The 12935-nt window shown below is 35.4% G+C and overlaps 2 protein-coding genes and 1 pseudogene across 2 annotated transcripts; 2 read left to right on the plus strand and 1 right to left on the minus strand.

Annotated features, from left to right (window-relative positions):
* Positions 1 to 1204: 1204 nt before the first annotated feature.
* On the minus strand, positions 1205 to 4130 carry LOC110780298 (putative RING-H2 finger protein ATL21A; annotated as a pseudogene).
* A 2208-nt stretch (positions 4131 to 6338) lies between these two features.
* LOC130468945 (putative F-box protein At1g12855) lies at positions 6339 to 7466 on the plus strand. Its single transcript, XM_056837995.1, has 2 exons — positions 6339 to 6470; positions 6627 to 7466. Exons 1-2 carry the CDS (start codon positions 6339 to 6341, stop codon positions 7464 to 7466), a joined length of 972 nt encoding a protein of 323 aa, XP_056693973.1.
* Positions 7467 to 12327: 4861 nt separating this feature from the next.
* On the plus strand, positions 12328 to 12895 carry LOC130468947 (uncharacterized). The gene is made up of 2 exons (XM_056837996.1): positions 12328 to 12781; positions 12840 to 12895. The coding sequence occupies exons 1-2, from the start codon at positions 12328 to 12330 to the stop codon at positions 12893 to 12895; spliced, it is 510 nt and encodes a 169-aa protein (XP_056693974.1).
* Positions 12896 to 12935: the final 40 nt, after the last annotated feature.

Genomic DNA, 12935 nt, shown 5'->3' on the forward strand with positions numbered 1-12935 from the left:
ATTAGATTGTCGTTAAGATACAAATTCTTGTAGTGTTTATAACTCGCAAGTTTTTTTTTTTTTTAAAAAAAACCTTTTTTAGACGGGTAAAAAGCCAACAAGCTAGGGTTTACCAACACTAATAACTGATAACCGCGTTTATATATCTTGGCTTCGCAAGCTGAACGTACTAACTTTTTTTTTGGGTGCAAATGAGCCACAAGGGCGGGAATGAGAATCGATCCCAGAATCACCTGAAATCGGGATGAAAGCTCTAACCAACTGAGTTATCCATCACTCTCAGCTGAACGTACTAACTTAAATAAGAATGTTTGCTTCTAAATTGGAACTACTCCATTTTGATACTTATCAATTACGGAGTACTCATCAACCTTTGATAAATGACTGAATGTCATTGACTTTTATTAGTAATGGTTGGTACTTGGTAGAGCTAAAACCATAAAATTTATTTTGGGAAGTAGTGGTACGGTATTATACAATTATTTTTTGCTACTTCAGGTTGGCTGACGTGCGATAAGCATTGAATTTTCAGGTATAATCAATCAACTAATTATTGGAAGATTAAACTAATTATATATATTTAATAAATGATTAAATCCTTGTTATTTACAAGTTGATAATAAACTAGGTTTGTATTTTTAAAGATTGTTGTCTTGAACAAAAATGTATGAATTGAAGCTACTAATTGATTAATTAAGTTAAGGTTGTAGAAAAGTTAAATGTTATTTTCTCCGTTCTATAATGATGTTCCAGTTTTTAATTGTCACGTTTGCTAATATACATTTTATATTAAGTTTATAAAATATTGTATAATTAAAGTACTCACTTAAACGAATCAAACAAGGCGTTATTTGAATATATATGTTATTTTTTATATATTGAAAAGAACTTAGTAGAATTTTCAACTGTGAATAACGTTAAAATTCTGAATGATAATGTCATTATAAAACGAAAGGAGTAATAAAAAAAGGTAGGATTATTATATCGAGTTTACTAATCAAGATATCAAGTATGCTCCTACTTTTATAAGACTACTTTCGATAATGAGCTAAGAGGACAAGACACAAACTTCCACCGTTCTGTTTAAGTCGCAATATTGTACACTATAATTATTATATTCACATTCCTAATTAGATATAGTTAGGGGAAAATGTGGGTTATTGAATTTGAATGAGGATAGTTTGGTAAAGCGAAGTGGGTAAAGTTGCCACAAATAGAAAGATTGCAACTAAAAAGAAACAACCTAAAATAGAAACATTACATTGCAACTAAAAGAGAATGGACGATGTATTACAAACGGGGAGAAGGGGGATCCGAACCTACAACCTGTCGTACATAGACCCTCTATCGTAACCACTAGGTCAAGATATCATTGGTATCGAGTACTCAAATAAGCTAAGGGCAATATCTTCTGGAGTTCAAGAGTACTTCAAGCACTATTTTCTGGAGTTCTAGGAGGGTAATTTCGGCAAACAGGACAAGAGGCATTCAATAAAAGCCATTCATCAATGCATTCAAAATGGAAACAATGACCACAATGTGGTATTATCCTTATAATCTCCTTAACCAAGTATTCTCCCAAACATATTGGGCAACTTTTTTCATCTGGCTTAGGCAATCTCTTACTTTCACCTAAGGTTATTTTCGGGTATGACTCGATTATCGATTGGTCGAGACCATGGATGACGACGACTCTTCGAGGTTGTCAAGTGACGGCTTCCGAGGTGGTGGCTAGTGTACGGCTAGCAAGCGTCGCATTATTTGTTCTCCTCGTCTTGTAGTAGCGAACCGCCTTGATTAAGAAGTATGTGATGCAGAAAGTAGTCAATACTAATATTGGTGTTGCAATTGGCAAGGCAATACCAACTAATGCTTTTGAAAAACCTGAGATCAATTAACCAAACAAAAGGTGACAATGTTTAACAAATGAACAAAATTTGGATTCATGTTCTTTTGAGCTGAAAATTTACTGAAATGAACTGAATTAATTTGAAACAAAAAATTGGAATTCAACCAAAAATAATTGGGCATTATAGTGTTTAAACTTCATATTGGTATTACATATTAGTACTTCAAGTTAGATGCTGTTAATATACACATTGAGAGAAATTTATCAAGACCTCCACGTGATAGATGACTATGTTTTTTTTTTTTTTTTTCAGAGGTGATCAAAACTCGGCCGGGCTGACTTTAACACAAAAACTCATGCCCAAACATATAAATTTGGCTCGAGTCTTCGATTTTTTTTATGCTTTTTTGGACGGGTGTGGGATTTGGTCTAAAAATGTGTATTTGAGTTTGCTCAAACCCACACTTTTTCCAGGTCGAGCCTAGTCGGGCCAGTGAGTTATAGTTAACCATGTCTAGTTTTTCTTATATTTTGAAAATAATTTAGAAGATTCTTGTGATTCTAAACATTATCAAGATTCCAATAAGGCAATAAGAAGAAAAGGAATATATGGAGGAAGTACTTCAATGGTTAGTTAATCCTTCCTATGAATACTGAAGAAGCTATATGTACACATAATGATCCTCCAGAACATGACTTACCAGTTACCACAATTATAGAAGATTAAAACATCCCACTCATAAATAAAGATGTCGTATGACTTTTAACCAAGCTTACTGTTAGAAATATCATTGTGGGGAGACCGGATAAAATCTTCAAGGCACGAAATAAAACGCTTTCCTAATAGTATTTTATCGACCCACAAAGGAACAATCGGGTTCACGATAACACTATTGAGATACAATGAAGAATCAATTAATCTTGTGTGTTCTCACAAAATCAATCCAACAAGAATTTGTGTTTATCACTCAATTGTCTCACTTTCAAGAAATAATTTACAAGATGATTTTTCAAAAGTATGCAAGTATCTGAATATTTTAACTATCATCTTAAATGTGTCATAAGTACTCTATATATAGAGTTCTTAATGAAGAGTCACCATTGAAAATAATATCCAACGGTTACATCCAAGCAACCGTCACAAAAACGCTCAAAACGGCCACTTTCTCCATTCGCCCGGTGGGCGGAGTTCCGCCCGGTGGGCGATTGGAGAAAGTCGCCCGACGGGCGAGCTTCGCCCGGTCGGGCGCGCGTGCAAACATTTAACTTTCTCCTTTCGCCTGGTGGGCGGATCTTCGCCCGGCGGGCGATTGGAGAAAGTCGTCTGACGGGCGGGTTTCGCCCGACGGGTGCCCAAATAACCGTTGCATCCGCTTGGAATAAACTCTAAACATTATACTACCTCCTCAACTCCTAGTATAATACACTTTCACATTTAACTCATAAACCCATTTACTCTATAAATGTTCCAACACTTACCACTACGAGGAAGATTAAAGCATCCGACTTCAAAGCTCAAATTACTCTTGAACCCGCAATCCCCATTTCTCCGGTAGCAATTCCCACATTCACGAGGTTGAGCCCAATTAAGAACAATATCATCTTTAAACTCCAAAGAAGTGTACGTTTCATTAAAACCCTCTCGAAAAAGGACCTTTTATAGTACCAATTTCACAACACAAAGAAGTGTTACCCTTTACAATTTCCCCTAGAGTAGTTGCAAATATCCCATAACTTTTCCCACTTAGACACTTAATTGGCCTAATTTGATGATCAGAAAAGTTGAAGAAGAAATCAATCGAGCAATTATAAAACAAGTAATCTTGCTCGAAAAAAACAGGATTAAAAGGAGAATCAACTACAAACTTCGAGCCATTAAGTGCAAGAAGCCGTCTAGGGAGACAATTATCAGTATCATTAAGCAGTAATTCTTGATTAACATAATCTATTTGTTTAATAGAGAACACCCCTGAATTAGGGAGGTGTATTTGTAGCTTATCTTCTCTATTACATAACAAATCAAACCCTGGATACCCACAAGAACTAGGAAGGGATCCGGGTCTAATTTGGAATGGGAATTGAACCCGGAGTTCAAACGGGTCGCGGTAGTTGCACTTCTGTGTATAGCCATAGCAATAATCAGAAAGGTTTTGGCTGTTTACCCTGCATTTTGTTGATGTTGAGAACAACAATAACAGGAGGAAGAACATTGGTTTATTCAGGATTTTCATGTTTGTAAACTTTTTTGATTTGAAAGATTAAAACATGATGTTATCTTTTTGTTTTTATTAACCAAGTCAATGGATTAAATGGTGGAAGAACATGATCCTCACATGGTCACATATATACATTAATCATAATCTTATTCGTATTTTTTAAGGTTTGTTTGACTCAATTTGGATAATAAAAAGAGAAAGATCTTGCGTTACGTTATAAAAATCGTACGGTATGTACTAAGTTGAATTGTTTTATGACTCGTTCGGTTTTCTTGTCAGTTTTTGGTGTTTACTTTTTGTAAGTCATATAAATATATAATCATTAATTAGAAAATAGCCATATTTATATTAATCCTGTTGATTTTGAAATATGCTAACAAAAAATTGAATTTTTTTTGTGGTTTTCATATTTTGTAAATAACAGAAAACTGAGAAAAAAAATTCCATCAAATATGCTAATTTTCTTGTTGTTAAACAATACAAGGATCTTTTAATGCGGATGAATGAGACCAAGCTTGAGTTTGAGCAAATGACCACTAACAAACAATGGTGGTTTTGGAATGATGTAGGATGAGTGATGGAGCAGGGCCCTAATTGGCAAATTTTACATTATCCAATTATAGTCGAACTGACTAAATCCAATCATGCGGATGAATGAGACCAAGCTTGAGTTTGAGCCACTAACTACTAACAAACCGTGGTGGTTCTGGAGCGGTGCGGGATGAGTGACTGAACGGGGCCTCAAATTTCACATCATCCAATTATATCCGAACCGACTAGATCCAATCCATAACCCACTTTGGACCCGAGTAACCGGACAAGATCGAATAAATATGTTAGCTTCTTAACAAGGCCAATTTCATCTTTGAACAGTATCTAAGGCTGCCCTCAAAAGAAAAAGGCCAATAGTCCATTGGGCTCTTAACTTCTTCAATTAGAAGATCTTGTTGATAAAGTTGATTGGGCCTAATCCTACGGATTACTTTACTTAATTAGATTCATTATCTAAGTTGGGCCCAATATTACCCGTTGAAAGTTTGAGATACCCGGTGCCGGTATCACGTGCATACACCCGGTAATGAGTCCACCGTTAACTTTTTTTTATTAACGAAACGAGCTTTTGAGTCTGTTCAAAGAACGGGCGGTTGTATAGTGATTATATACTATTTAGTTTATCTTTTTTAAGTTCTAATTTTATTGAGCTTGTGACTTTAAAGAGAATATATGATTTAAATAGAGGAAAAATTTGAAAAATAAATAATGTATTGATATTGAGTGTTAATTGGAAAAATAAAGTGGAAGTTGTTGAATGAATAGATTGATAAATTAATGTTGTAAGAGAAAGATGAAGTGAAAGAAGCGGTTGAAGTTGTATAATATATAAGACAACAAAGAAAGAGTAGAATTAAAAAGCAAATTGATGGAGAAAATAATGGATGACACGTGATATCTAATCAAATGTGGTGACACGTGTCATCTAATCAAATATATTTTTCTTTTTAAATACTAGGTATAGATACGTTGATGAAGTAATCCCTCTCTTAATCTTTTTTCTATGTCCTTTTGTTCTTCATTGTTGCAATTTGGTTTTCTTTTGTTAGTTTTCTATTGTGCTGTGCTGGAAAATTCAATTCCAGCGACTTCTATTTAAAAAAAAATTGGGATTCATAGTTATTGGGTGCTAAATCTTGTTATTGAATCTGTTTCATCTTTTGTTTTTAATGGGTAATTGGTGCTTGACGATCACGAGAACTATTGGCAAAACTAGATATTATCTTTTATACTTTGGGTGGGATATCATCTTTTAGGAAGTTGAATTTGTTTAGGAATTGATAGAGTATAAAACTAATCTTGGGGCTTCAACCAAAAGCTTAAGCTGATGGTTGAAGCCCCAAGATTAGTTTTATACTCTATCACGCCCCCTCACATGAAAGCCCTTTGGGCTTGAAGTGTGGATGCAGCATAGGCATCCTCATACCTAGCGCGAAATATTCCTCTTTGAAAGGAGGGGTGGATGAGATTCGAACCCGTGACCTTTGCGTCACGTTGGCTCTGATACCATGTCAAAGGACCAACTCAACCAAAAGCTTTTGGTTGAGTTGGTCCTTTAACAGGAATGTATTACTTTGGTTGGAATTGAATATTATCTTTTAGGAAGTTGAATTAGTTTACTTGTCTTGTATATATATAATCTCAAAACTTCACCCTAATATTTTCATAAAGCACTACTTCTTCGATTATATTCTTAAAACCCCTTCTTAACAAATATATATATGGCTGTCGTCGAGGCAGAGATTGTCGAAGGAGGAAGATGGAAGTTTGCTTCAAATTATGATATAATTGATGGGTGCTTACCTTATGAGCTAACACTTGAAATCTTATTTCAATTACCGGTAAAATCATTGGTAAATTTCAAATTAGTATGCAGATCATGGAATTCCTTAATCTCCAGCCCTGATTTCATAAAATTCCATACAAGCAATTCAAACAACCCGTCCTTAACCTTATTATACGATCGAGATTATATGAAACATTATTCTCTAAACCCTATCGTGTCACAGGTAAACCTTTCTTTCCACAAGTACGATCCAGTGTTTTGTGACCTTATTGGATCATGTGATGGGCTTATATGCATGTATTCGCCACGCGATAAATGTATCTACATATTTAATCCTCTCACCAAAGAAACCAAGGAAATTTCAACCCCGTACCATAAATCAGCCCGTCGTTTTCTCAAAATTGAAGGCGCTTCATGGTTCGGGTTCGTTCCCTCGATCAATGACTATATGATTTGGTTAGTAGTTACCATACCAACACTAAACCTAAGAATCCATGTATACTCAATGAGGGATGATAATTGGAGAGAATTAGATAATACTAGATTCATCGATGTCATGGTTGGGGGAATGAATGCGGTGGTAATGAATGGGACATTGCATTGCTCGTTTAACAATGATTACAACGAATTTATGGTTAAATATGATTTAGTCCAAGACATTATCGAGCTCGAGCGGATTAAATTGAATCATAATCAAGATAAGTATTATAATGAACCATCCATTGGTATTCTTCAAGACTCAAGTCTCTGCATTTGTAAGGTTGATTCCTTCTATGGGGTAATGGATGTTTGGAAGTTAGATCAAGATAGCAACTCGGATTCTTGGAACAAATTGTTTAGCCTCGATTTGGGGTTACCGCAATTTGTTTTTCTTTTGGGATTCACATCTAATGGGAGAATTTCAGTAAGATCATCCTCCAATGAGCTTGAGGTTGTCGACCCGAATCAAAATCCTCCTCTTCAAGTGAGACTAGGAACTATAGATAATTATAATAATAGATGTAGGTTATTTGAGTTGTTGGAATATTCGGAGAGTCTTGTTTCTCCGTTTTCATTGCCTTAGACAAGTCTCCAAATTGCAATATGTTAAGAATAATGTAGTTATATATCCTAGAGGATAGAATATCGATCATATGTGATAGATCGAGTTAGCTTATATTTAAGCTATAAGATATGAAACCTGCAAACTGTCGTCTGACAGTTTCCTTCCTTTTCGGAAAGGGGGGGGGGGGGGTCAAGCGAACTGTGTGTTATGTTAATATGTCATCCAACTCCTACCCAGTTAAATTTTAGTTATGGTTGGACATTTAAGTAAAAATGTAATGATCTGATAGAAGATTAGATGTTACAGAAGGTGTTCTTTGGTTGAGTAATTAAGAGTCAAGCCACCCAAAAAGTAAGGAGAAGATTACTCCTTAGTTATTCCTTCAAAATGAATCAACAACTTTCTAATGCATGCTGCCCTACCCCACATGTTACAAATTATAAGTTGAAATGCATTAACAACATTGGCAGATCTTAGACAAAAATTTTAAAACACATTACAAGAAATTGTACCATAATAATCGTTTATTAATGACGGGAATTTTCTGTCATAAATCCGTCATAAAAGAGGGTCGTCATTACTGGAAAATCCCGTCGTTAATCCGTCGTAAGATACAAATTCTTGCAGTGACATAACGCTTGTTTAAACCATGAGTTCATAAGTCATGACTACCAATAGTTCACAACCATTACTCTATTACATATGTCACAATTACCTATAACTAAAAATCATGCAATAATGAGCTCTTTTCTTTACTTGTATCGTACAATAAAAGTCTACAAATGTCGTCGTGCAAGCATAGTTATGTAATTACGTTTCAACTATGTCTACTCCTAGACTTTTTCCATTATTCATTGAAATATTTATTTCAATTGGACAATATTTACTCAAGCTTAAACAAATTAAATACACGAATTTAGCTCGAATTAGCGATCAACTAATCGAACAAGAGCTAATTCCAAAAGGGGAAACGCTCGCCCTCCAAGACTCCGACTTTCGAACATCGTGGGGAGGCAAGTCGCAGCATGTGATCGACTCAATTGGTCAGCTTACAACGGGTTGTGAGATAAATCTTCGTGGAGGAGGTAAGTTATAACATGTACCTCAATTAGTCAGTTTACAAGGAATGGTGAGAAAGAGTATCGTGGATAAGGTAAGTCGCAACATGTGCCTCAATGGGTCAATTTACTTATTTACAAAAGGTTGTGTTTCTCACAAGATTTGAACCCTGAACACGCCATACATTTCCAAACTTGACCCCTTACTCTTTACCAACTGTCCAACTGAGATATGCGTTGGATGACTGAAAAAGAGCTAATTAATTAACTCATAATAATGAAGTTAAATCGTAACAATGTGTACATATATTGATATATACTCTGATAATATTACGAATTAGGTGGAAGAATTCTACAAATTGGGCAAGCCCCATTACATCGAAGCCATTGATCAACACAATCAGAATGAAATCTATGCAAACATAAAGGCAATATCTTCAACGTTTCCTTAGGAGTATACTCACACAAACAAATTGTACAAGTATTATCATCTTGCTTAATCATCCTCCCACTATCTCCTATGATTATACGTGGGAACGAATCGATCGTTTCCTCGTCGAGACCGAATATCTCGATTCGTGGTGGTGGTGGCGGTGGTGGTGGTGTCGGACCGCGGCCGCCGGTGGTGGTTCTTGGGGCAATATCGAACACATAAGTTGTTTGACGACTTTGATTACGGCTGTTTCTTCTTAGGCAGCAACAACAACAAGCGTAACATAAAAAGGCAGCAAATATTGCAATTGCTGGGATTATTGCAAGATTGAACATTTTATTTAGGAAGAAAAATTAAAAATGTGGGTGTATTTCAATTAGATCATCAAATATTGGATTAAAGTTGATGAAGCTTGAGTATATATTTTGGTCTTAATTTTTTAATTTTTTTTCCTGAAGATCTGGTACTCATATTTGGGTTTAAAAAATAAGAATCCAATGGACTAATGGGTGACATATGACTTAATTGAGATGTAAATCATGTGCTAGTGTATTTGTCAACTGATTGATAGTTTCAACTTTCAAGCAAGAGTAATAAGGTTTTCAAACGGAAGTTTTCTCATACAACTGATTGGGAATTTTTTCATTCAAAAGAACAATTTTTTTTTTTTTGGGTGTTAACACCCTGTTCTCCCTTAGGGCTAATTCGGATTCGGGGCGAGTTCTGGGTGGTTAGGTTCAAGTCCCCTCCCAATTGTTGTTGCGGGGGATCGAACACGAGTTCTCCCTACCAAGTTCAGCCCCAATCACCACTGAACCAACAAGCAAGTGGTACAAATTTGTTTAGTTGACTTGATTTTTTTTTCTTGGCAACTAAGAATTAATAATGATTTTACTAAACCATCACCTATTTCAGGTTAGTCATTCTATCTACGCAAGTCAATGTTTTGAGTCACTTACAAAGTCGAGTTTTCAACCAACTCCTACCACCTTGTGTTGTATAGTTAATTGGATATGTTTTGAACTTCCTAAAACGCTTTTAAGACACAATTAATTATACTAAGAAAAATGATTTGTTTTTAGTCAAATTTTTTTTCTTGACATGATCTACTATGATTAGAACAACGCCAGTTCTTTGGCTTTGGTTGTCCGAATATTGGTCGGAATGTATTTGGGTGGAACAAAACCATTTGATAAGGTCTTGCATGTACAAGATGTACAATAAATTGTATATCATACCAACTTTTAAACATTTTACCTTCACTTTTGCTCCAATATACAATATTCATCGTACATTACCTTTAAATAAGAATTTGTGTTCGATTTGGGTCACTCTTAGATTTTTTTTGTTTTTTTTTTTGTCAATTAATTAATTTATAGAGTATTATGAAATATACTTCACATACATCAACTCTAATCCAATTCAATTGGCTTGGCAATTGGCAGGACTCTTTGTTGGGCTTACCATTCATTTCAGGTTAGGCCGAACTAACTTACATTATCAAATCACTCATATATTTGATATTGTTATATTGTATATTAAAGACTTTCAACACTTTACAAATTAAGCCGAAAGAAAGAGAAAAACACAAATTAAACAAGAGCATATACTCCATTTCAATTAAGTACTAAGTATATGTTAATTACTACCTTAATACACCAATTAAGTGAACACAAAGTCAAATCCTGAATTAGCTAAAGAAAAAAAGTGAGGTGGATGAGTTCTACAAATAGGACACGTGTCATTCATTCTGAGCCATACAACTAAGCAATCACGATGAAACCGATGCACACATTCCGGCAGGATCTTCAAAACATCGTCGTGATCATATTCACATAAACAGATTGGACACGTGTTATCATCTTGCTGGATCTTCCACCCTCTTCCTCCAACCACAACCGTTGGATACGAGTCAATCGTCTCCTGGTCAATGCCATTGTCTTCAAGGTGCTGATATTGGGCCTGGGCTTCGGCTTCCGCTTCGGCTTGGTATTCGGCTTGGTATTCGGCTTCGGCTTCGGCTTCGGCTTCGGCCAAGATATATGATAGATGGAGTTGGAGTCTTCTGTTCCGATAAGTACAATACAGAGCTGAAAGGATGAGGATGATACTAATTTCAATACAAATAATTGGGATGGATATGGAATTGGCCATTTTGTTAAGTTTATGGGGAATTGTGATTACTACTAATTAACCATTAATGATTAGAAAGGAAATGTTTGAATTTATTTGCACGAGAGATGAATATTTCTTTATTCATTAAGATTAAGATTAAGATTAAGTCAAGTATTGTACTAAAAAGGCTCAACATGTTCTGTTTCGGTTTTATTTAAAAAGATTACTTCCTGTTGAATTGGAATATGCAAGAATATATCTTTTCGCTAAATAATGTTATGACTAATGAGTAATGACTATAACAAGCGCATCGAATGTGCATCCATTGAACATTAAAATACCATTGAATGTACGGTGCTAACTATGTTGGCAATGTATAGTTAATAAGAACTTTTAGAAACCTTATATACAGTCCTTTGAATACGAGTACTTGTTCTAGCTTTTGAGCCCAAAAATATCATACTACCGTGCACGAAGTATAACATAGTTTTAGGTGCTAAAAATGTAAAATACAAGTTATAGTTTAGTTGGTAAAAAATAAAATTTCAATTTCTTTAGGTGGTAAAAACAAATTTTCCTAATGTGAATCTATTAAATGAAACTTGAACTCCTTAATTCTTTGTCGATCAAATCGTAACTCTTATTAAACTCAGAGAGAGTTAAACAATTCTAATTGGAAGAGGGATATTCGAACTGTAACCTATCATAAATACAGTACCTACCTGGCCAATAATTTATTGGTAGCTTGTGCATCCATGTAGAAAATAGTGTCACATGGTAATGGTATGTGTACTATGTGAGCTGTATGGTTGTGTATGGCAGCCTTCTATTGGTTGTCTTGTAGTATGTGCTGTCCTTTTTGTATTGGTTTGCTTTCCTAGGTTAGAATCTTCCTAGGGAATGTAGTTAGCCATATATATATATGGGATGTATGAGGAGCGCAGCCGCGAGAGAATGAGCAGCACAAATTTTGTGCCTTGCTAAACAAGAAATGAAAACAGCAATCTTGCTGAAACATCTTTGATCTTATTTTCTTCATGGTATCAGAGCAGGAAACGCTCTAAACTCAAACAAAATTGTATTTTCTTTTGAAAGTTTCAATCTTTAAGGAAGCAAGATGCCAGATGATGGAGATAGTAGTGGAAATCAAAATGGGAATGCATATGCAGATCCTTATTATTTAGCCAACTCAGACCATAGCAGTTCTAACTAGCAGCTTGGAATCATCATTTTTAATGGTGAAAATTATCTCAACTGGACCAGGAGCATTAGGATGGCACTTGGCTCAAGGAACAAGCTTGGATATATTGATGGAAAGATCAAGAAGCCAAATCAGGGGCATGCAGATTTTGGTAAATGGTACAGAAATGATAATGCTGTGAGAGGATGGATTTTGGCTTCAATGACAACAAACCTTGCAGAGAGTCTCATATACCTTGAAACTTCCAAGGATTTGTGGGACGAAGTCAAGGAAAGGTATGGTCAAACAAATGCCCCCCTCTTGTATCAGCTGAAGAAAGAGTTGAGTGATTTGAAGCAAGAAAATCAGGCTGTTGGGAATTTTTACTGCAAGCTGAAGAATTTATGGGATCATATATCTTCTATTGAAGGTATGCTTGAGTGCACATGTGGAGCAATGAGTAAATGCACTTGTAACATGATGAAAAAATTGGCAGATGCAGAATCTCTGAACAAACTGATACAGTTTCTAATGGCTCTCAATGAGGGTTTTGAGAACATCAGGGGAAGCATTCTTGCTATGGAACCTTTGCCTCCTGTGAATAGGGCTTTCCACCTTGTTCAGCAGCAAGAGAAACAAAAGGAAATCACTGGTAACATGAGTAGCAACAATGAGATGAGTGCAATGAGTGTGAAGAAGCA

Source organism: Spinacia oleracea, chromosome 3 (assembly GCF_020520425.1).
Source record: "Spinacia oleracea cultivar Varoflay chromosome 3, BTI_SOV_V1, whole genome shotgun sequence".
Classification (NCBI taxonomy): Eukaryota; Viridiplantae; Streptophyta; class Magnoliopsida; order Caryophyllales; family Amaranthaceae; genus Spinacia; species Spinacia oleracea.

Bases quoted from the DNA above. Each gene is read 5' to 3' on its own strand.
- LOC130468945 (XM_056837995.1), top strand. From the start codon at position 6,339: ATGGCTGTCGTCGAGGCAGAGATTGTCGAAGGAGGAAGATGGAAGTTT. The intron at 6,471-6,626 runs GTAAATTTCAAA...ATCGTGTCACAG, and splicing joins AATTACCGGTAAAATCATTG to GTAAACCTTTCTTTCCACAA.
- LOC130468947 (XM_056837996.1), top strand. From the start codon at position 12,328: ATGGCACTTGGCTCAAGGAACAAGCTTGGATATATTGATGGAAAGATC. The intron at 12,782-12,839 runs GTTTTGAGAACA...TCCTGTGAATAG, and splicing joins TCTAATGGCTCTCAATGAGG to GGCTTTCCACCTTGTTCAGC.